At 42.6% G+C, this 23436-nt stretch overlaps 1 protein-coding gene across 2 annotated transcripts in view; it reads right to left on the minus strand.

Moving 5' to 3' along the window:
• The window catches only part of MAOB (monoamine oxidase B), a 118417-nt gene that overhangs the window by 68180 nt on the left and 26801 nt on the right, over positions 1–23436 (minus strand). For both annotated transcript variants that reach the window (NM_001001864.1, XM_013986071.2), the window contains 1 exon segment: positions 1817–1911. In NM_001001864.1, the coding sequence (NP_001001864.1) occupies positions 1817–1911 (95 nt within the window).

The following is a 23436-nucleotide window of genomic DNA, read 5'->3' on the forward strand; positions in this document are numbered from 1 at the left end:
ACTGGATTCTGTTCTTCACTCTACCTCATTCAAGCAACTTAGCAGTTATTGAATCATTCCTTAATTTAAAGCTAAACTGGGGAGTTCCCGTTGTGGCGCAGCAGAAACAAATCCGACTGGTATCCATGAGGATGTGGTTCGATCCCTGGCCTTGCTCAGTGGGTTAAGGATCTGGCGTTGCCCGGAGCTGTGGTGAAGCTCACAGATGTGGCTCGGATCCGGCGTGGCTGTGGCTGTGGTGTAGGCTGGCAGCTGTAGCTCCGATTTGACCCCTAGCCTGGGAACCTCCACATGCCCTGGGTGCGGCCCTAAAAAGAAAAAATAAAAAAAATTGAAAAAAACAAAGCAAAACTGATTGAACTTGAAACCGGCAAGAGCCCTCTGAACTCCATTATTCTCCATACACATCACAACATGGTTTGGGGTTTAGTGCCTTGAACTTGTAAGCTATGAATTGTTGATGAATTTCTCTTGACTTAGCCTTTCGGGCTAATTTTGAGGCACCTAATGCTAGAGGAAAAGCAAGAAAGGAAATGACCACTTTTTAAAAATTGAAGTACAATATTGTACCTGTACAACACAATATTTCAATAGTTGATTTACAATATTTCAGGCATATAGCAGTTCTTTATATTTATGTATTATATACATATATATACAATCTTTTAATCTTTTCACATTCTTTCCCTTTATAGGTTATTATAAGATACTGAGTAGAGTTCCTTGTGCTATACAGTAGGTCCTTTTCATTTATCTATTTTATATCTATTTTATATATCATAGTGTGGATCTAATTTATTCCTCCTCCACCCCCTTTCCCCTTTGGTAACCATAAAGTTGTTTTCTCTGTCTATGAATCTGTTTCTGTTTGGGAAATAAGTTCTTTTGTATCACTTATTTATTTATTTATTTATTTATTTATTTATTTATTTTTGCTTTTTTAGGGCTGCACTCGCGGCATATGGAAGTTCCCAGGCTAGGGGTCAGTGGAATCGGAGCTAGAGCTGCCAGCCTACACCACAGCCAAGTAACAAGGGATCCGAGCCACGTCTGTGACCTACACCACAGCTCACGGCAATACCAGATCCCTGACCTACTGAGCGAGGCCAGGGATCGAACCCTCATCCTCATGGATACTTGTTGGATTCATTTCCACTGCACCACAATGGGAACTCCTGTATCATTTTTTTAGATTCCAAATACAAGTGATATCAGATGATGTTTGTCTTTCTCTGTGCGACTTACTTCACTTACTATATTTATTATGTGGTTTGCTAATCCAGACATTGGAACAATAGCATTAGGGAATATCTGGTCCTAATTCGACCTTTGAAATTGCTCTTACATTCAATAGAAAGTTTTCTATATGGTTACAAATTAGCTTCACTTGCAACGATTAAGGACCAACCTTTGAAAAAGTGACTAGAAAAATTCCCTATGATTAGACATGACCAAAGCCTAACTGGATACCTAATAGTCAGAGACATGAGAGCAGGTCCTCCTTTGCTGTTTTTGTTAGTTTGTTTATTATATACTCCCCCACTGAAAAAGGGGAACATACATTTCACAAGGCAGGGATCTCTGTTTGATTCACAAATGTATTCCAAATACCTATTTATTGGGCAGGTGCCAAAGTGTCATAGGTGGGAAGAGAGAAGGGACAGAAGAAAGAGTTGAAAAGGAAGCAAATTGAGAGAGAGCAGTTCAAAGTAATTATCACTCTTAAAAAGAGTCAAATGAAGTTCACGACTTTCAGAAAGAAAAAAGAAACTCAGCGTCCAGGCCCTGTTTCTCCAGCCCATGCTTATTCTCTTACCCTGATGGTGTAAGTCCTGCCTCCCACGCGGTCCCGGGCTTCCAGAACAATCACACTCAGGCCAGAGTCATGCAGAAGTTTGGCTGCTGCCATACCTGGGAGAAGATACGAGAAGAAATCAGCATCAAACACTTTCCAGGGACTCCAGATAAGCTCTTCAAGCTAACAGCAAATGAGAAATCCATGCTGGCTCATACACGTGGCTTATCATTACATTCAGCTTAATCACTTTACAGGTGCTAGGGTTTCTCAAAAGAGACCCAGATTCCAAGTCTGAGAAACCAACTGCTATTTCCAGAAAGAAGGAAAGCAGTTTCATTTTTGATCAAGATCTCAAATCTTAAACACATCTTTGGTTACTTTATCAAAATGTCTACATTACATGATTATGTGACAACACAAAAGAAAACACAAGGTCACATGAAAGAGAAATGCATGAATCCCAGCAAACATAGGACCAAATGGAGCCATGGACTTCATTCTCAAGGCAAATCTGAAAATCCAGTAAATCAGGGCGGGGTTGGGGGGTAGGCCTTCAAAACAAGTCAAAGGACCTAAGATTAACTGTCCGTTTGTTTGTTTTTCTTTTTAGAGCTGTACCTGCAGCATATGGAAGCTCCCAGGCTAGGGGTTGAATCAGAGCTGTAGCCGCCGGCCTACACCACAGCCACAGCCACGCAGGATCCGAGCCGTGGCTTGGACCTGCACCACAGCTCACAGCAACGCTGGATCCTTAACCCACTGAGTGAAGCCAAGTATCGAACCCACGTCCTCATGGATACTAGTCGGGTTTGTTAACCACTGCGCCACAACGGGAACTCCAAGATTAACTGTTACAACCAACTTTTGGAAGTTGATGTAAAGTTTCAAAACCAAGGACATAATATTCAACCCACTTAACTGTCCTAATTCCCTACATGATCCATCACTGAAGAATGAAATGACTCCATTCCTTCATTTAATTATTAATATAGTCAAAAATACTTGCTGAATGCCTTCTACATTCTCACCACCATGAATTTAACTTTTAAAAAAGTTTTAGGAGTTCCCGTCATGGCTCAGTGATTAACGAATCTGACTAGGAACCATGAGGTTGCGGGTTCGATCCCTGGCCTTGCTCAGTGGGTTAAGGATCCGGCGTTGCCGTGAGCTGTAGTGTAGGCTGGCAGCTGTAGCTCTGATTTGATCCCTAGCCTGGGAACCTACATATGCCTCGGTAGTGGCCCTAGAAAAGGCAAAAAGACCAAAAAAAAAAAAAAGTTTTATTGAGGTACACTTACAGACAATAAACTTTACCCAATGAGTTCAATAAGTTTTGATCAAGTATAAGGCTTAGTGTAGAGTTCTAATATGTAGTTTTTGGTATAAGCACATCCTGGATGTTGTTGTTTTGTCTTTTTAGGGCCGTTCCTGAGGCATATGGAGGTTCCCAGGCTAGGGGTTGAATCGGAGCTGTAGCTGCCAGCCTGCACCACAGCCACAGCAACTCGGGATCTGAGCCGTGTCTGGGACCGATACCACAGCTCGCGGCAACACCAGAACCTTAATCCACTGAGCAAGGCCAGTAGTCAAACCTAAGTCCTTATGGATGCTAGTCAGATTCGTTTCCTCTGAGCCACGACACAAATTCCTGGATGTAGTTTTTTTTGACCTCACAAATCTTAAAATTCTGCATCTGTAACTTACAGATTCAGTTCTCACAGACAACATAACTCTGGTGTTTGATCATGATGAACTGAATTTTCTCAGTTCCAAATACCTTACTCATTTGCTTTAGGAGACCAAATAAAATCATGGAAATGCCAAGATGCTGGGCTTTACAAATAAAACTGTTTCTGTCTCGTCTTTTTAGGGAGTTCCTGTCGTGGCTCAGGGGTTAACGAATCTGACTAGGAACCATGAGGTTGTGGGTTCGATCCCTGGCCTTGCTCAGTGGGTGAAGGATCCGGCATTGCTGTGGCTGTGGTGTAGGCTGGTGGCTACAGCTCCGATTAGACCCCTAGCCTGGAACCTCCATATGCCGCAGGAGCAGTCCTAGAAAAGGCAAAAAGACAAAAAAAATAAAACCATCTCATCTTTTAAAAATAATAGTTCTGGGGCTTTTATATCCCACTAGTGTGAAAAAAAGATTCCTATAAAAATAGTTAATACTGAAAAAATAGCTAATATTCATACAGCCCTCCGTATACAGGAGATGCTGTACTAAGCGTTTCGATGAATTCCATGAATTCTCACAGCAATCCAATATAAAAAAAAGGGACTATTGATATTTCATTTTATGGCTGAGGAAACTGAAGCACAGAGAGGTGTCCCAGGTCATCTAACCAGCCAGCAGTAAAGCCGGACAGTTTCACTCCAGTGTAACCACTACAAGTACTGCTTTCTATGGGGCCCCATCCTTTTCATGGATCGCATGGCTCCATTTGGCTTCAGGGAGACATTACATTTCGAAAGGCATTTTTCACTTTGTTTGGATCAAAAGCATTTTTCCCCCTTTTCGGCCGCCCCCCGCAGCACATGGAAGTTCCCGGGCCAGGGATCGAATCCAAGATGCATCTGCAACCTATGCCAGATCCCAGGCCAGGGGCCCAGGGATCGAACCCGCAATGCCACAGAGACAAGCTGTATTATTAACTCACTGCACCACAGTGGGAACTCTTGAATCAACGTATTTTTAAGACACACTTGTATTGTGTGGTTGGATAAGAATCTGCAGAAAATAAGATATAAGCCCACCGTGAAGATGCTAATGAAAAGCTGAGGCTATGCTGTGACCTCGATGGGCCATCCTGAAAAAAGACACCCATTAGAGGCTGATGTGACGACATTTCATTATTTGAGTTCATCCATCTTCCGATCCCTGCCCTGGGGGGCAAGGCCGGGACTTCCAGTTGGTGGTGGGGTGATGGTCCCAAAGTCCACAGCCCCCCAGGCAGTGTGCACAAGCGTTGCACAACCCTAATTTAGAAATACAGGCCTTGGATTTTTAACTCCAGTTCCCTAATTTTACCCCCTAAGGAAACAACAGCAAAAAAAGAAAACCTTTCTATTTAGAGTCAAACTTGCAGACAATTTCAGGCCATTTCTCTTATCAAGCATCACTTGAACAAAGGACCTGTGAAATAACATGCAGCCATAGTAATAGCTGTTATCAGGGAATTCAGATAGACTTGCTGAGCATGTTGAGGCTTAAACAAAAGGGCTCAGCACGAAACACAACATCACTCAGAGACACTAGCATTTTATATTCCACAAAAGATATACTGGGAAAATGCAGTTACCCAATAGCATCTGATGCTGAACAGAAACATTTACTACAATAAGCCAGGGTCTTATCAAACCACTGAAGAGAGTCCTCTACGCGCATGTGCCTTAAAAAGGCATAAACAGAAATTACAAAAGTATCTTTAAATGATTATTATTATTTTTTTTTTTTTTAGGGCTGCACCCACGGCACATGGAGGTTCCCAGGCTAGGGGTCAAATCAGAGCTGTAGCTGCCAGCCTATACCACAGCCAGGGCAACACAGGATCCGAGCAGCATCAGTGACCTACACCACAGCTCACAGCAATGCCCGATCCTTAACCCACTGAGCGAGGCCAGGGATCAAACCTGCATCCTCATGGATACTAGTCAAATTCACTTCCCCTGAGCCATGACGGGAACTTCCCCAAAGTATCTTTAAACAGGGTAATACCACAACTTGTTTCACTAATGTTCATGGAGCAGGGGTTTGATATTGAAAATGTCTGCTAGGAGTTCCCGTCGTGGTGCAGTGGTTAACGAATCCGACTAGGAACCATGAGGTTGCAGGTTCGATCCCTGCCCTTGCTCAGTGGGTTAACGATCCGGTGTTGCCGTGAGCTGTGGTGTAGGTTGCAGATGCGGCTCGGATCCTGCGTTGCTGTGGCTCTGGCGTAGGCCGGTGGCTACAGCTCCGATTCAACCCCTAGCCTGGGAACCTCCATATGCCGCAGGAGCGGCCCAAGAAATAGCAACAACAACAAAAGACAAAAGACAAAAAAAAAAAAAAAAAAAAAAAAAAAAAGAAAATGTCTGCTAGACATCAGCTGACAAAATGTTTTTTTTCTTTTTATGGCCATACCTGCAGCATATGGAAGTTCCCAGGCTAGGGGTCAAATGCGAGCTGCAGCTTCCGGCCTACAGCACAGCCACAGCAACGCGGGGATCCCAGCTGTGTCTGCGACCTACACCATAGCTCACAGCAACGCCAGATCCTTAACCCACTGAGCAGAGCCAGGGATTGAACCTGCAACCTCATGGATACTAGTTGGGTTCATTACCACTGAGCCACAATGGGAACTCCTCAATTGACAAAAACTGATTTGAAAAATAATTGACCCAAATATCCATGGCAGAAGGAAGTCTCCTGCAGCTTAGGAAGAGGGAACTATAGGGTACCAAAGAAACTGACACGGTGGAGTCTGGTCCGGAGGTGATGAAGGTTGGGAAGATGCAGCTCTCAATGGATTCTTCAGTGATGACTGGCAAAAGGACCAATGGTTTGATTAATCGAAGAATAAGCAAACCACTAAGTATACAGAGCTGACCCCGTTTGCAACAGGGATGTTTCCCAAGAGTTTGTGTTTACGTCAAGTCGTTTGGAACTTTTAACACATTTTTGCCAGAGAACAAAAATCTGAGAGATGGTGCATTCCCTGGGAAGAGCGGACATTTTAATTAAAAAAATTTTTTTGTCCTTTTTTTTTTGGAGGGCCACACCTGTGGCATATGGAAGTTCCCAGGCTAGGCATCAAATCAGAACTGCAGCTGCTGGCCTACACCACAGCCACAGTCATGCTAGATCCGAGCTGCATCTGCAACCTACACCACAGCTCATGGCAATGCTGGATCCTTAACCCTTTGAGGGATCGAACCTGTGTCCTCATGGATCCTAATCAGATTTGTTTTCACTGAGCCACAATGGGAACTCCAAGAAGACTGAAATTTTAAAATGCAATACTCTTGTCAAAAAAAAAAAAATCATACAGAAGCAGAATTATATTTGCCCTGAAAACGCTTGACGACATAACTGGCGCTGTTGAAATGCTTAGGCAATCATTTCCTGACACAATGCAGTAACAGTTGAAAAAAAAAAAAAGAAAATATCCACAATGATACCGGCCATCATCATAAAGCATTGAGCTCTGCTTTGCTCTGTATGAAGAAGTGGTGTTGCACACACAAAGCTCATCTGATTTGCCCCACAGTGCGGAATGGTATTATCCTCATTTTAAAGGGACAGAGGAAAAAAAAAGGAGGCTTAGAGACATTCCTGACTTGCCACAGATTATCAGTTAGTGAATGGTATGGTCAGAGTTGAGCCCCAAACCTGAACTGTTAGCCACCGCCCTTGGACCACAAAGGAAAAATTTTAAAATGCAGTACACTGATTGATGCAAAGTTTCTTAAAACATTCTGCTCTCCATCTAAATAGAAGAATCTTAAAATATCAGTTTCTCTCTTAAACAGATATTTAATTTTTGCAACCAATTTAGAAGAAAGCATACAATCACTTTGTACTTATAACAAGCTAATTAAACTTGAGTTTGACACACGGGATCAACACATATTTCACAAATAAATGATCACTTGGCACTTGCAGAAGCAGCCCCTGTGGGTCCCTGACAGGTCCCCAGAAGATCATCTCATGTGTTGCCTCTAAATGGTGCAGGATCCATAGTATTTTGACCCCAGGAGTCTCCCTTGGAGAAATAAGCCTAGCGTGGCACATCCGCCTTAGAGCAGACTCTAGCCTGATGCCATGAAATGATTAAAACACGGCATCTCCCTTCCCAGGTAGTTCGTTCACTTGGAAAACATTTCATCGAAGTGATGACGATCTCAATTATTTGGATATTTCAATTTGGATGAGATATCCAATTTTAAATACCTAGAAATCAGTGGTTTGCAGCATCATTAACATTCCATGCTTGCAGTTCTGTGCCACGGAAAATGGCCTGAGAGTCAGATGCTGTAGGAGGTTGGAAAGCACACATGCAGGTAGCGAAGGGGCCTCTTCTCAGTGTCTTAGGAACAGTGGAGAGGCTGGAATTTGGAGGGAGGGGAAAAATCGAAATCACCATCTGTCTCCCTCTTTGCTTTGTCAATCTGTCTCATGTACTTTATATTAAAATCTGATATTTAACAGAATTTTTTCAGCGTTTTAAAATGCCAAGTTAATTGTTTTGAAAACATTATGAAACAGCAGTACTTCAATACTACATAAGGACTTTTTCTCAAAGTTACTAAAAAAAAAAGTACCATGTTAACCAAAACTGACCCAAAAAAATTCCCTGTCCCTCAAAGCATCTCTAACCTTATAACCCTGGTAAACCATATACACATTCCCCCAGGAAGGATAAAAGCCAAAAATATAAAAATAGCCCTCCGAGTTTCCTCGTGGCACAGTGGGTTAAGGATCTAATATTGTCTCTGCAGTGGCTCAGGTCACTGCTGAGGCTCAGGTCGCTGCTGAGGCACGGGTTCAACCCCTGGCCCAGGAACTTCTATATGCCGTGGTGAGGCCAAAAAGAAAAAAAAAAAAAAAAAAGAAAAAAGAAAAAAGGGAAATAGCCCTCATCACCTCCGTTACTTTATAGTTTTATGAGAAAATTCTAAAAACCACTAAGTGACCTTCTGATCAAAGAACTGGAATTCTTTGATGTCTCTAAGAGAGTGACTTTTAGTTATTTCACACACGCCTACACACACACACACACACACACACACACACACAAGGGGTCTGGGCTAAGAAGAAAAATCTCACCAAGGTGAGATTAAATTCATTAAAGGAAAGCAGCATTTTTACTTATTATTATTACTACTCAAAAGCAGCATTTGTAGGTCGAATTTGGGTGTTGATTGTTGAACACTTCAATGCAGAGGGGCAGGAAAGATGTTATTGAAAACAGTTAACATTTTGAGCACTGACTCTGCCAGCTTCTATTCTATTCTTTACATGTAAGAATGTATTTATCCACCCAAAAACTCTGTGAAGTGGGCAGATGTAGAAAGTGAAGCACAGAGACGCCAAGCAATGTCCCCAAGGTCACACAGCTAGCAAATGGCAGAGCCAGTGTTCAAATGCAGGCGATCTGACCCCAGATGACAAACCCGGCCAGCAGCCTTCCTCATACCAAACGGTGAAGCACTGAAAGCATCACGAACCGCATACAAACATCAGGGCCACTGCTAGCACGGTCCATGCCTTTAGAAGGCGGCGCACACTAGCAGAAGCTGACTCGACACTATAAATCAACTGTACCCTAATAAAAAATAAATTTTATTTTAAAAAGGCATCTTCTTTCAGGTGAATGCAGCTCACATGGCTGCTTGGCTGGCAAAGTGTGCCCTGAATTGCAATTCCTCTTTCACTGCATCAGCCTGAACAGCGGATGCCGTGGCCTTGACACTCTGAAAACTTATTTCCTGGACGATAAGAATTTAATTATCCCTTCTTTGTGTCCTCCATATGCTAGTGCGCGGCTGGCACTTACATGTTTGTTGAATGGATTCATTTAATACCTTTCAACAAAGATGACATTTAATTACTTAGTCCAGAAATAAATGAGTGGCTGCAATGGGGTCTACTATAAACATATTTAATGACGGTATAAGAAACTAAAATATTTACACTCGCCGAAACCAATTTCTCCTGGCCACACTGGCAATGGTAAAGGATTTCTTTGACTTTTTCAGAGAAAAGGAAATGGGAAGAAAGCTGGCCAACCAACAGTAATCACTACCTTCTATCTGGCAGCACTGCAGTTTCCAATATTCACACACATTTACTCTTTAACGACAAGCCTCTGAGGCTCGCATTGTTATTTTGATTTTCCAGATTCAAGGGCTTGTTCAGTGTCATACAACTATGGATGGCAGAGTCCTAAAATCCAGATCTAGGCGTTGCCACTGTGGCGCCATGGGATCGGTGGCATCTCTGCAGCACCAGGACGCAGGTTCCAGCCCCTGCCCAACACAGTGGGTTAAAGGATCGGGCAGCGTTGCCGCACCTGCGGCATAGGTCACAACTGCAGCTCGAATCTGATCCCTGGCCTGGGAATTCCATTTGCCGTGGGGTGGCCAGAAATGAAAAAAAAAAAAAATCCAGCTCTATTTTGTGTCCTATGTGTGTTTCATCAGACACATCACTTTCTATAATATACAAAGGCCAAGGCTGTTTTTTTTTTAAAAAAAAAAAACAAAACAAAACAAAACGCAAAGCATGATGAGTTTTCAAATTAGACTATTTCTTTATTTGCTTTCTTGGAAGGAAGAGATTGATAAAAAAACCACCTACAGTCTGTCAATGCCCCAGACCCTGGGACCGCATCCTTTACAGGAAGATCCGCAGGCATCCGGAGCATGGCACTGCCCTCCACGATAGCGCCACTGAACTACTCATTAGGAGATGCTTTGGCCAAACAGTTCCTCTCCTTAAGTCCAGACTGACCCCTCTTTCCAGTGAACGCACCCATCCCAACTTTTGAAAAAACTGAAACACCACATGATATAAACCAAACATACCAAATGTTTACCATCATTTTGATCATCAAGGAGCAAAGTCTAGGATTACGCTTCATTCACATCTTGCCCCCAAATATGAAAAAGAGAGACTTCAGGCTTTCCTGGGAGCCCTTTGCTCTGTTTTTCTCTTAGACGGTCAGAACACACAACACAAAAACAAACGGCAATAGCTTCTAAAATAAAGGAGACCTTTACTGAAGCCTCAGGCTGTGGGATGATTTACACTCTTGAAAAGGAGGAAAAAAAAAAAAAAACCATCAAGCTTTCATGAGTTGCCATAGAAACCCTTCTCCAGATGCGGCTGCTTCTGAGCTACAACAATGAGCTTGCCTTCCAAGCAAGGCCTTTCAGAATATGTCTAAGGCCATAAAAATGGTTTCATCAGGCTTTATATGTCAATAATTGCATTCTCCTAAAATGTCAGCAGTCATAATGAGTCTTGTTTCACATCCAAGCTCTTGTCTTTCTCTGTTGTGTGAAGGGAGTGGGTGGTCTTTTGTGCATTATAATCGCGGTCGCCAAAATTTGTTTTCACTTTACCTCAACATGGGCTTCCCGGGAAAAAAGGAGGCAGACCCAGAAATTACAGCTTTGTTGTTGTCAAAAGTGTGTGTTGCTAATCCTCGTTTTAAAAATTGTGATGTAAAATGAATCTTTTAATTCACCTGCCGCAAATCCTTTTGGAAAGCCAGTGGAATATGTATAAATAAATAAATACACTCTTGTAAGAATATATATACATATGCATATATACACATATACTTTAAGGGCGCACTTGCAGCCCATGGAAGCCACCAGGCTAGGGGTTGAATCGGAGCCGCCACAGCCATAGCAACGCCAGATCTGAGCTGTGTCTGCGACCCAGACTGCAGGGTGGGGCAATGCTGGTTCCTTCATCCACTGAGCGAAGCCAGGGATCAAAGCTGCGTCTTCACAGACACTATGTCAGATTCTCCACCCACTGAGCCACAATGGGAGCTCCAAGAATACTGTTTTTTTAAGTATCGAAAAGAATCATATGATGCCACCATCGTTTCCCTGACTGTGATTTAAGGGTGAAATCTCTCATGGCCATGACAGTAGTCCTATGGATGACCAACACCATTTTGAAATTCACAAACACCTTTAAGGTAGAATATAAAATTACAGAAATACCATTTGCCTTTTGGCCCACCCACTCCTTGGATCCTAGTCTCTGAAAGATCTGGAAGAGGGTCCGAGGCCTGCTGTGGAACGCTTTGAAGACATGTGCATTTAAACATCCCCTCTCGCCAAAAATGAGGTGATTAATTTGGACCCCTAGCAGAACAGAAATAAATGTGGGCCCTGCCAAGGAAAAGAAATCTGGATGAGAGGCAACAAGTAACTGGAAGAACTGAAGTCACAAAGCTATCATTTGGGAGCCTCGTTTAGAGCCCGGCCCAGGAGCTTTCCTTTGCTCCTGAAATACCCTTGTCAGCCGTAGACCAAGACAGTCAGTGGTGTGCAAGGACCAGAGTGAAAGGAAAACGGCGTCATTCAAGGTCAAGGCAGAGCACTGTCATTCTGTAGGAAAGCTCTGTGCTTCCTGGGGCTCATAGGCTGTCTGACCTTGGACAAGAGTCCTCACCCTTTGGGGCCTCACTTTTCCCATCTATAAGATGAGGAGATTAAATTAACCCTCTTCCATTCTGTGATTAATCTATATGAGACAGGACAACAATTTTAAATAATCTGAGCTGTCATCACATAGGTGTGTCTTCATGACCCCAAAGCAGTGGCCCCAAATCCACCCTGTGGAGCATGAAATTTGAGTGACATCTATAGCTCTTAATAAAAGACATGGGATTTTTGTGCTCATGTAGGACAAGGAAATGCGGACGCAGAGAAAGCTGATTAAGGATAGCTGTGCTGGTAGTTCCCATCGTGGCTCAGTGGAAATGCATCTGAAGAGTATCCATGAGGACTCGGGTTCAATCCCTGGCCTCCCTCAGTGGATTAGGATCTGGCATTGCCGTGAGCTGTGGTGTAGGTCACAGATGCAGCTCAGATCTGGTGTTTTTGTGGCTGTGGTGTAAACTAGCAGCTGTAGTTCTGATTCCACCCCTAGCCTGGGAACTTCCATATGCCAAGAGTGCGGCCCTAAAACACAAAAGCAAGAAAATAAAAGGGCCGCACCCTTAGCTGTGCTAAGAGAATTAGAGACAACAGGTCCTAATGTCTATGACTTCCCTTGAAATGCATGCCCCCAAATAAGAGGGACTGATAGATAAAGAGAGGGCTGGATACATGGGGTAATATGGAATAAAGCAAATCTAGCCAAAATGTTAACTGTCGAATCTAGTTGGTAGGTATACGAGTGTTGACCGAATAACTCTGAAAATTCTGGGAAAAAAGTTAAATCGGGTGGTCAAAAGGCACAAACCTCCAGTTATAAATAAGTCCTGGGGACGTAATGTACAGCCTGGTGACTACAGTTAATAATACCGCATTTGGGGAGTTCCCGTCATGGCGCAATGATTAACGAATCTGACCAGGAACCATGAGGTTGCAGGTTCGATCCCTGGCCTTGCTCCGTGGGTTAAGGATCCGGCGTTGCTGTGGCTGTGGTGTAGGCCGCGGCTACAGCTCTGATTAGATCCTTAGCCTGGGAACCTCTATATGCCATGGGAGCGGCCCTAGAAAAGGCAAAAAAAATAAAATAATAATAATAATAATAATACTGCATTATATATATGTTTTTTCTTTTAATTTCATTGAGGCTTGTTTTATGATCAGTCATATGTTTCATGTGTGCTTTTAAACCCACGTACATTTTGAAGTCCCTTGTGGAGTGTTTTATAAGTATGATTTAGATCAAGTTGAAAAAAAATACTGTATTATATGTTGGAAAATTGCTAGACCTGAAGAGTTCTCATCAAAAGAAAAAAATTTTTATGAGCATGTGTGGTGATGGATGTTAACTAGACACACTGTGGTGATCAGGTCACAGTATACACGAATATTGAATCTTTATGTTGTATACCTGGAACTAATGTTATATGTCAATTATATCTCAATTTTTTTTTTAAATTTGCTACAGAATCAAAATTATGAAGATGACCATTTGGGAATTGAAATAGTTGGATTTACTTAGATTATATATACATTTTACTTGCAAAGTACTCAAGATTTACCCAACTTAAAGATGAATGAAGCACTGTTTAAATATAAATGTTCAAATGTTTGCTGACCTTTTCTGTATTGACAACGGTGGTTAGTAATATGCTACCAAGCTGCTCTAAGATAAAATAAACACACATAAAAAGTTAAACTGGTTTCTATTCAGCTGGACTTTCAGAGCCTTTAATTAATGCATTGTATACCTCCATCAGAAGATATTATTTATACTACTGACATAATGTGTTAGTTTCTATATTGGGGGACAAGGGGATGGAGGTGATTTCCTCAAGGGCAGAAATGTCTCCTTACATATTTTGAGAAACACTCCTTAAAGCAAGCGGTCCATTTGGTCAATGGGGCTACGACTGGAGGTGGACGGATCACTAACCCCCCCCCACCTCTCAACAAAAAACCCTCGTCTCTTCCCCCCACAAATCAAACATTCTCAACCACACCATTGCCCTTAGGCTGCACATTATCAAGGAGTTGATGTCCAAGTCTGACTTGCTTCTAGAAGAGAGCAAAGCCTAACAGGAGGGGCATCATAGGGGTAGGAAGAGGGTGACCATAATGTATTTGGAAAGGGAGCATCCTGGGGAGGCTGAAAGTGTACTTAGTTCAGCCAAGTTAGAGAAAGTGGACAATGGTGAAACGAGAAGGAAAAAGACAGTGTCCTGCCAAGAAAGAAACCAGAAGTTTTCCTTCTTTCTTCCCTTAAGACACGCAGTACAGCAGGAAGTCCCACGGGCTACCAGTTTAGAAGCTGATATCTGGGTTTCATCTCATTAACAGGGATGTGGCTTCAGCAGAGGGTACCATTTTCCTGCGTCCTCACTGAAAGGTCAGTTCCTTGCATGGCTTCCAAGATGGCAGCTCTTCCTGTTTCAAAGCAGGGCTCTTTGCCAAATCAGTAAGGAAATCCCTAGTTCTCAGCATATTTACAATGTAAGGATAATGGACAAATCTGAAACTAATGAATGATCAAATCCTATCCATTTTCTCAGGGTTTCTTTCTGACTCATAACGTGGACCCAGTCATTTGCCCAGGAGCTCAGGTCTAAAACCTGGAATTCATCCAGGGAGTTGTCCTGCTCCCTTGTCCCATCTCGCCCTTAATGCCCTACAAGAACCAGCATGACTTCAGCCCCGCCACCTTTTACAGCCTTATCCTTTTGCTCCCCACCCTGCACCTTATACCCCATCAATGTCAAATAGGTCTGTGGTTCTTTCAGTATTCACACCATTTAGTGCTTCCAAGCTTTTGTTCTGCTGGGAAGATTTTACTTAATTCCCATCTCATCCCTTCAAATATAGCTCAGGCTCTAAACGATTTGCCCTAATAACCCTCCACCAGGGTGTGTGAAGAGCTCTGAGTCAGGGTTTTCAGAGCAATGAATACCTTACTGCATATTAGACCCCCTCCAATAGGAATGAGGCAACCACGATGGGCCAGAAGAAGGTAGACAGAGGCAGACTTCGCATCTAAATCCACAAGAATATTTTGGGAGCCCTATCATTTTAACCTTCTCACTCAAATTATTTTTGGAAAGAGGCTTTTTCCTGTTATTTCATACCAACAGTTTGGAGATAGGCTGAAAGCTCTCCACCGTCTGGCCAAAACCCAGCTTGTGGTTTGATAAAAGGCTTCCGGAAAGCCAAAACAAGCCGGCAATGTTTGGGAAGACAAGGCCTCAAATGGAACTCAGCTGAAATTACTTCTATTCTTCATTAGGTTTAATGCTTTTAGGGAAAATTATACTCTCAAAAATAAAAATAAAAAAGGGTAACTCTAGATCTCAGTGAGAGGCCCTGGACTCAGTCGTCAGGTTAGCATCAGAAGAGGACCCACCACACAAAAATGAACACTAAGGCAAAAATTTACAGAGAAGCACGTCTAGGATGGATCAGCAATGAGGTCCTGCTGTACAGCAAAGGGAACTATATCCAGTCCCTTGGGATTAAAGCATGGTGGAAGATAGCATGGGAAAAAGCATGTATATCTATGTATGACTGGGTCACTATGCTGTACAGCAGAAAATTGACACAACACGGAGTTCCCATCGTGGCTCAGTGGTTAACGAATCTGACTAGGAACCACGAGGTTGTGGGTTCGATCCCTGGCCTTGCTCAGTGGGTTAAGGATCCGGCGTTGCCGTGAGCTGTGGTGTAGGTTGCAGACTTGGCTCGGATCCCACGGTGCTGTGGCATAGGCTGGTGGCTACAGCTCCAATTGGATCCCTAGCCTGGGAACCTCCATATGCCTCGGGAGGCGGCCCTAGAAAAAGGCAAAAAGACAAAAAAAAAAAAAAAAGAAAAGAAAGAAATTGACACAACACTATACATCAACTACACTCTAAAATAAGATAAAATAAAATAAAATTTACAGAGAAACAAAACATCTATTGCTGTCTGGGCAAATTATTTCAAGGAGGTCTGTAGGTGGGATCTGGTTTCCCCATTCACTCTAGGACATCTACTCAGTCATCCCAAATCAAAAACTCGGGATCCCAGCCACACCTGCGACCTACACCACAGGTCGTGGCAACGCCAGATCCTTAACCCACTGAGTGAGGCCAGGGATAGAACCCACGTCCTCATGGATACCAGTCAGATTCGTTTCCACTGCACCACGACAGGAACTCCTTAAACTACCTTCTTTTTAACCTATAAGAATACACATGGATGTGTTAGATCTCAGATTGGACGAATGCCCACCGACCATAGCGGACAAGTGGTTAAAGTGATGCTTTCTCTGCTGATAACATTTTCATCACAGATGTGGAAACATCTAAGCAATATCTTGTGTGTGTGTTTTCATTTTTTTTTATTAAAGTATAGTTGACTTAGAATGTTGTGTCAATCTCGGCTGTACAGCATGGTGACCCAGTCATATGATATGCATACATTCTTTTCCTCATATCATCTTCCATCCTGTTCTATCCCAAGAGATCGGATATAGTTCCCTGTGCTGTACCGCAGGACTTCATTGCTTTAAGCAATATCTTTGGATTAATGATCCTCAAAAAGAACCTTTTCCTACTTCTTTTCTAAAATTAAGACCACCGCATTTGACTGATACCTTCCTGCAGTTACATAAATAACATTTTTGAATGTTAGTGTGTAATTGCCCACTGTCCAAAATGGCTGTTTCATACCCTTGCTTCTTAAACTTCCTGCCCCCCAGCCCTCTTTATCTGATGACTCTGCTTCATTTTTTTATTGAGAAAATGAAGGAACTCGCTCATCTTTCCATAATACATCCAGCAATGTCCCTTCGCCTGCGCCTGTATGTTTTGCTTTACCGCCTATGACTTTAATGAAGTGGCTTCTTTAAGGAAGCCAACCCTCCTCGTTCTCTTTGGATCCTGTCCACCGCCCCCCCACCCAGGGCTTTGATCCTTTAATCCCATTCTTTCTCTCCTGCAGCATCAATTTCTCCCTCTCTCCTGGATCACCGACATCAGCTCACAAACCTGCAGTGTTATCTCCCATCTTCAAAAGACTTAACTGTGGCTCAGTATCTCCTTTCAGCCACAACTCCTTCCTTCTGCGTCTCTATGTTTTTTTTTTTTTTTTATGGCTGCCCATAACACAACTTTGATGTGTTAGTGAAACAGAAAGAAAATCAATACGGCTGGAGTGGGATGACGTGGGTAGTAAGGCAAGATATGTAGGCAAGAGTGAGTTCATATAGGGCCCTGGAAGTTAAGTAATGAGGTAGCAGCTCCTCTTTGCAGGTAAGTCATGGGAAGATTTGAAACAGGGTACTGTTGTGAATTTGATTTTGCTTTAAAAGATATTCTTTCCTGTGCATATTGAAAACTCAGAGAAGCAAGAATGGAAGCAGCCGCAAGACAACTGCAAGAGCCCAAAGGAGACCTTAGGTAGTAGCAGTATCAGTGCTAAGAAATGGTTGTAGTCAGGCAGAGGTGACTTACTGATGCATTGATTAGAGGCTGGAGTGGCCAGAGGAAAGACGAATCAAGGACAATTCCTGGTCACTAAAGGCTGTTAAATGCATTTTGCAACCGTGGGTGTAAGCGTTGACATCAGTGTTTTCAGCTCCATGTGCTCCTTTGTCCGGAGGAATTGGTCAAGGACGGCAGGACCCCCAGGTCTGGGTTATACCTCCTTTCAACAAGAGGCAACTGGCCTCTCCCTTTAGAGGTGGCTTCACCTTTTGACTTGGAATGCAGATGGATAGGACAATTGGGGCTATGCCCAACGCTTGGGAGTCCAGAGAGTTTGTTTAAGGTACTTACACACACACACACACACACACACACACACACACACACATGTGCATGCACAGTTTCAGCTAGAGCATAATATTAAAAGCACGTTGAATGTATAAGGAATTTCTACAAGTAGCTAGTGCAACACAGACCAGGTACCTTTCTCTTCCACAGTCTATCAGTGTGGGTTTAGGATTTAAATGCCCCGGAGGAGTGAAGAACTAAGAAAGCCTTTAAAATACCTCTTAAAAATAGCAGATGCTCAAGTAACCTTTGCTTGGCTGAGGAAATAGTTTTCTGATCAGTACCCAGATTGTGGTTTTTTTTTTTTTTTTTGGCCACACCCACAGCATTTGGAAGTTCTCTGGGTCAGGGTCTGAATCTGAACTGCAGCTGCGACCTATACCACAGCTGTGGCAACACCAGGTCCTTAACCCACTGCACCATAGCAGGAACTCCCAGATTGTGTTATTGATGAAAGGAATCTCTGTAGGCAAGTATTCATTTGGTTGATTTACTGGTTATTTATCATGTGACCTTCTTCACTAGATGACAAGCTCTGTGAGGGCAGGGATCTTATTTGTTTTGTTTCCTGCTCTATCCCCAGGACCTGAGAGGATATCTGACATGTAGACATCCTCAATAAATATTTGCTGCTGGCATGAAACAACTCAGACAAGTCAATTAGTTCAGCTGCAAAGGATGAAGAGGGGCTTATTTTGTAATGAAATTACTCTGGTGGGTTTATTGGAATGCATTTCTGTTCAGAATCTGATGTATCACAAAACCTTTTTTTTTTTTCTTTTGCTGTGCCCATGGCTTGCAGAAGTTCCTAGACTAGGGATCGAACCTGCACCACAACAGCGGCCCAAGCCACAGCAGTGACAATGCCAGATCCTCAACCTGCTGAACCACCAGAAAACGCCTCACAAAACTTATCTTAATTTCAATGTGACCATTTGATCACAAGTGCCCTTAAAAATACCAACCTCAAATTTTCGGTTCCAAATATCTGATTAATTACAAACTTAAAGGGAGAGGCCAGTTGCCTCTTGTTGAAAGGAGGTATAACCCAGACTTGGGGGTCCTGCCGTCCTTGACCAATTCCTCCGGACAAAGGAGCACATGGAGCTGAAAACACCGATGTCAATGCTTACACCCACGGTTGCAAACATGCATTTAACAGCCTTGAGTAACCAAATTCCAAGTCTCAAAAGTCACACTGTGATTTATGTTCCTGTGCCCCTTCATCCCTCTGGATTTCTGTTTGATCCAATGAGTCTCTTTCTGGGGTTCCTTTACTCTCTGTAAACATATCTTCATGGGAGTCTCCATGTACATTCTTGGCTCTGTCTTACTATGTCCATCCATACCCCTTAGTGCAATTCCTTCTGTCTCTCATAACTGACCCAACTACAAAGCCAATAGTTATTTATTTATTTTCCCACTTGTTGACTTGGGGTAAAACACAGAGCAATTTGGAGAGACCTCTTAGCATAGGTAAGTCTGAAACCACTATGTTTTCCCTCGGAGTATGTGAAAGCAAGTTGAATCACAATGCAAACTTGGCATAGAAGAGTACCACCAGGAAAACCTGCAAAGGAAGTCTAGGCATTGGATTAAATCATTGTAGTTGCAGTGTCGGGATCATCCTGTGGCTACTGGCCAGACCCCCAGTGTGAAATCTGTACACTGGAAGTGGCTGAGAGGCTCAGAGAAGGCTACATGCATTAGAAGGGTTCCCAAAGAGCATGTTTTTTTCAGGTTGATTTTTTGGGGCCCCGCACACCGCATGAAGAAGTTCCCAGGCCAGGGATCCAACCCACGCCATAGCTGTAACCACAGCCACACCACTGACAACACCAGCTCCTTAACCCACTGAGCCACCAGGGAACACCTCAAGGAGCCTTGAAACATCTTGGCTAAAATATTTCAGTCTAGATACATAAGTTACATGAATATTATATATAAATATTGGTTTAAAATACTTATCAGTCTAGATACATAAGTATACATAAAAACTATATATAAATATTGGTTTATCTAAAAAGAATAGCTCCCACCCCATAGTCTAACCACATGTCAAGAAAAACATGAAATAGAAATAGCACTCCCAGAAAATGTAATTGAATAATAGACACAAGAAAAACGTTCGACGTCGCTAGTAATTAAAATTAAAAACAAGAATTTTCACCTCTCAATGTGAGAAACCGAGAAATACCGTTTTCCCTCTCAATTTGAGAAAGAGTGGGGGGAAAAGGACGATATTAAATGCTGCCAACAATGTGATGAAACAAAGCTGACTGGAATAATCCTTGGTGAAACATTTGCGAAGAGCAATTTGGCAGTATCTGTCAAAACCTTTAAAGTGTCCATATCTTTAAATGGGAAACTATTACTTTATGATTCTATTCCAAGAAATAATATCAAATGTGGGAAAATATTATTCGTAAAGATCTTTAATGCAATGTCATTTAAACAACACAAACATAATATATAATGGCCATAGTAGTTAAGAGAGCTATGGCAAGCTTATTTGATATTAAACTGTGTTCATGGAGTTCCCATCGTGGCTCAGTGGTTAACGAATCTAACTAGGAACCATGAGGTTGCGGGTTCGGTCCCTGCCCTTGTTCAGTGGGTTAAGGATCCGGTGTTGCCGTGAGCTGTGGTGTAGGTCGCAGACGTGGCTCGGATCTGGTGTTACTGTGGCTGTGGTTTAGGCCGGCAGGTACAGATCTGATTCGACCCCCAGCCTGGGAACCTCCATGTGCCGAGGGAGCGGCCCTAGAAATGACAAAAAGACAAAAAATTAAAAAACAAAATAAATAAACTGTGTTCATAAAGACTGTAGTAATGTGGAAAATGCTTATGTTTTAATATAAGGTGAAAAGATATAAAATTGTGTCTGTACTATAACTATAAATATAAATGTGCCCCCGACACACACGAAGAGAAAACAAATAAGTGCATGAAACGAGGCCGAAAGAAAATATACCTAAATGTCAAAAGCCACTGTCTTCGGATAAGACTTAAAAATGAACTTATGAAAATAAGTCATCCAAAATTAGTAAAAAAAAAAAAAAAGTATGTCATGATACCACATGAGTAGTTTCATTTATTGGACTGTTTCCAGGATTCATTATACACATGATTGACTTTTTGTTTTAAATTTATACTTTTTAAACACCTAAAATTAAGAACTTAGAGTTACATAACTGCAAAACTTCTCTATAAATCACAGTCTATCTGCCTTTATATTGCCACTAAACCCTCCCTGTTTCAGAAAAAAAAAATCTCCACAAGTAAATTGATAGAACTGCTTTCCCAAAGGTCAACTGTATATAAAGTCTAATAAAAATAAGCTCAACGCCTTGATATTTTATGAAATTTACTTCAATTACAACCTAATGATCAGACTGGGGAAAGGAGTGAAGGATGTACATGGTTTTTTTCGAGGCTCAGGAGCTGTTTCCCTTAATTGCTTTTTCTTTGAACACCACCAATACATCTTTATTAGATTACCCTGTAAAGTTTGGAACTTAATAACACTGTTTATATTGTGCTTCCTAAACTGAAGAACACAATGTAATTATCATTCACCCATCAAGGGATTGAATTTGGCACCACGATCTATATTTCAGGCTCATGGGCCAACTAAAATGCTCCAATGTTTATAGGAAAACTATAACTAAGGAAAATACTTTTTATGTGTTAAATATAATACCTAAACATACACATAAATATATTCATGTAAATATACACATTTTAGATATAAGCTTATACTTACACACACAGATAAGCATTTTCTTTTTTTTTTTTTTTCTTTTTAGGGCCCCAAACACGGCATATGGAGGTTCCCAGGCTAGGGGTCGAATTGGATCTATAGCAGCTGGTCTACACCACTGCTACAGCAACACCAGTTCCGAGCCTTGTCTGGGACCTATACCACAGCTCACGGCAACGCCAGATCATTAACCCACGGAGCAAGGCCAGGGATCGAACCTTCAACCTCATGGTTCCTCATCAGATTCATTTCTGCTGAGCCACGATGGGAACTCCCGGTAAGTATTTTCTTTGGTCAGGTTTTCCTGTGAATTTGGGGCATTTTGCCCCAAGGATCTCTTCCAGCCCCAACCATCTGGGAAAAGCATATGAGAGAAGCAGGCAGGCCGGCTGGTCAGGACCCTCTACTCACGTGCCTTTATTACAACTAGAGGCCCCCCCATCTCCTTCCAGTCGCCTTGATGAACACAGTCAACTTCTCTTCCCAGAAGGCACCACAAAATACCAACTTCCTAGGTGCATCCACACTATGCGGTATGCAGAAAACCACTTAAGATGACTTTGGGGGGAGTGGAAGGCATCAGTTTGATATGGGATCTCAGTTTCCAGACAAGGGATTGAACCAGGGCTGCAGTCATGATACCATGGAATCCTAACCACTAGACCACCAGGGAACTCCCTGAAGGTGACATTTTAAAGTCTTAGGAAGATGATTCTCAAAAGGTAAAGTGTAGCGTTCTATTGATGCATATGACCTAGCCATTCTACTCCTAGGTATCTACCCAAGAGAAATGAAAATATACGTCCCCACAAAAATTTGTACATGAATGTTCACAGCAGCACTACCACTATCTACAATAGCTAAAAAGTGGAAACAATCCAAATGTCCATCAACTGATGAAGAGATAAACTGATACGGTGTATCATACAATGGAACATTATTTAGCCATGAAAAAGGAGTGGAGGACTCATACCTGATACAATGTGGATGAACATGAAAACTGAGTGACTGAGTGAAAGAAGAAAAAAAACACAAAAGGTCATACATGGTACGATTCCATTTCCATGAAATATCCAGAACAAGCAAATATCTAGAGACAGAAAGCAGATGAGTGGTTGCCAGGGGCTGGGGGGAGGTGGGTAGTGGTGGGGGTGAGGGTGGTGGGAAAGAAGAATGGCTGCAAATGGGTGCAGGGATTCCTTTGCGGGGGGGGGGGCGGCATTCAACAGGAACTGGTGGACTTCCTGCTGTGGCTCAGCGGAAATGAATCTGACTAGCATCCATGAGGATGCAGGTTCGATCCCTGGCCTCACTCAGTGGGTTAGGGATATGGTGTTGCCGTGAGCTGTGGTGTAGGTCGCAGACACAGCTCGGATCTGGCATTGCTGTGGGCATAGTGTAAGCCGGCAGCTGCAGCTCTGATTGGACCCCTAGCCTGGGAACCTCGGTATGCCCCAGGGCCAGGTGCAGCCCTAAAAAGACAAAAAAATAAAGTTACACTGGGGTGACGATTACACAACGCTGTGAACGTGTTAAAAACCATTAAATTGTACACTTGAAGGGAGTGACTTGTATGGCATGTGAATTATATATATCAATGAAGCTCTTAGTTAAAAACCTTAAGAAGATGAATTTTTAGAACTCAATAAGGTTTATTATTATTATTACTTTTAAAAGTTATCTTGAGGTGTTTTCTAGTCCTTTCATGGCCACACGTGCGGCATATGGAAGTTCCCAGGCTAGGAGTTGAATCCGAGCTGTAGCTGCCAGCCTATGCCACAGCCACAGCAATGCTGGATCCAAGCCACGTCTGTGACTTACACCGAAGCTCAAGGCAATGCTGGATCCTAAACCCACTGATCGAGGCCAGGGATCGAACCTGCATCCTCATGGAGACTATGTCGGGT

The sequence above is a fragment of the Sus scrofa genome, chromosome X (genome assembly GCF_000003025.6).
Source record: "Sus scrofa isolate TJ Tabasco breed Duroc chromosome X, Sscrofa11.1, whole genome shotgun sequence".
Taxonomy (NCBI): Eukaryota; Metazoa; Chordata; class Mammalia; order Artiodactyla; family Suidae; genus Sus; species Sus scrofa.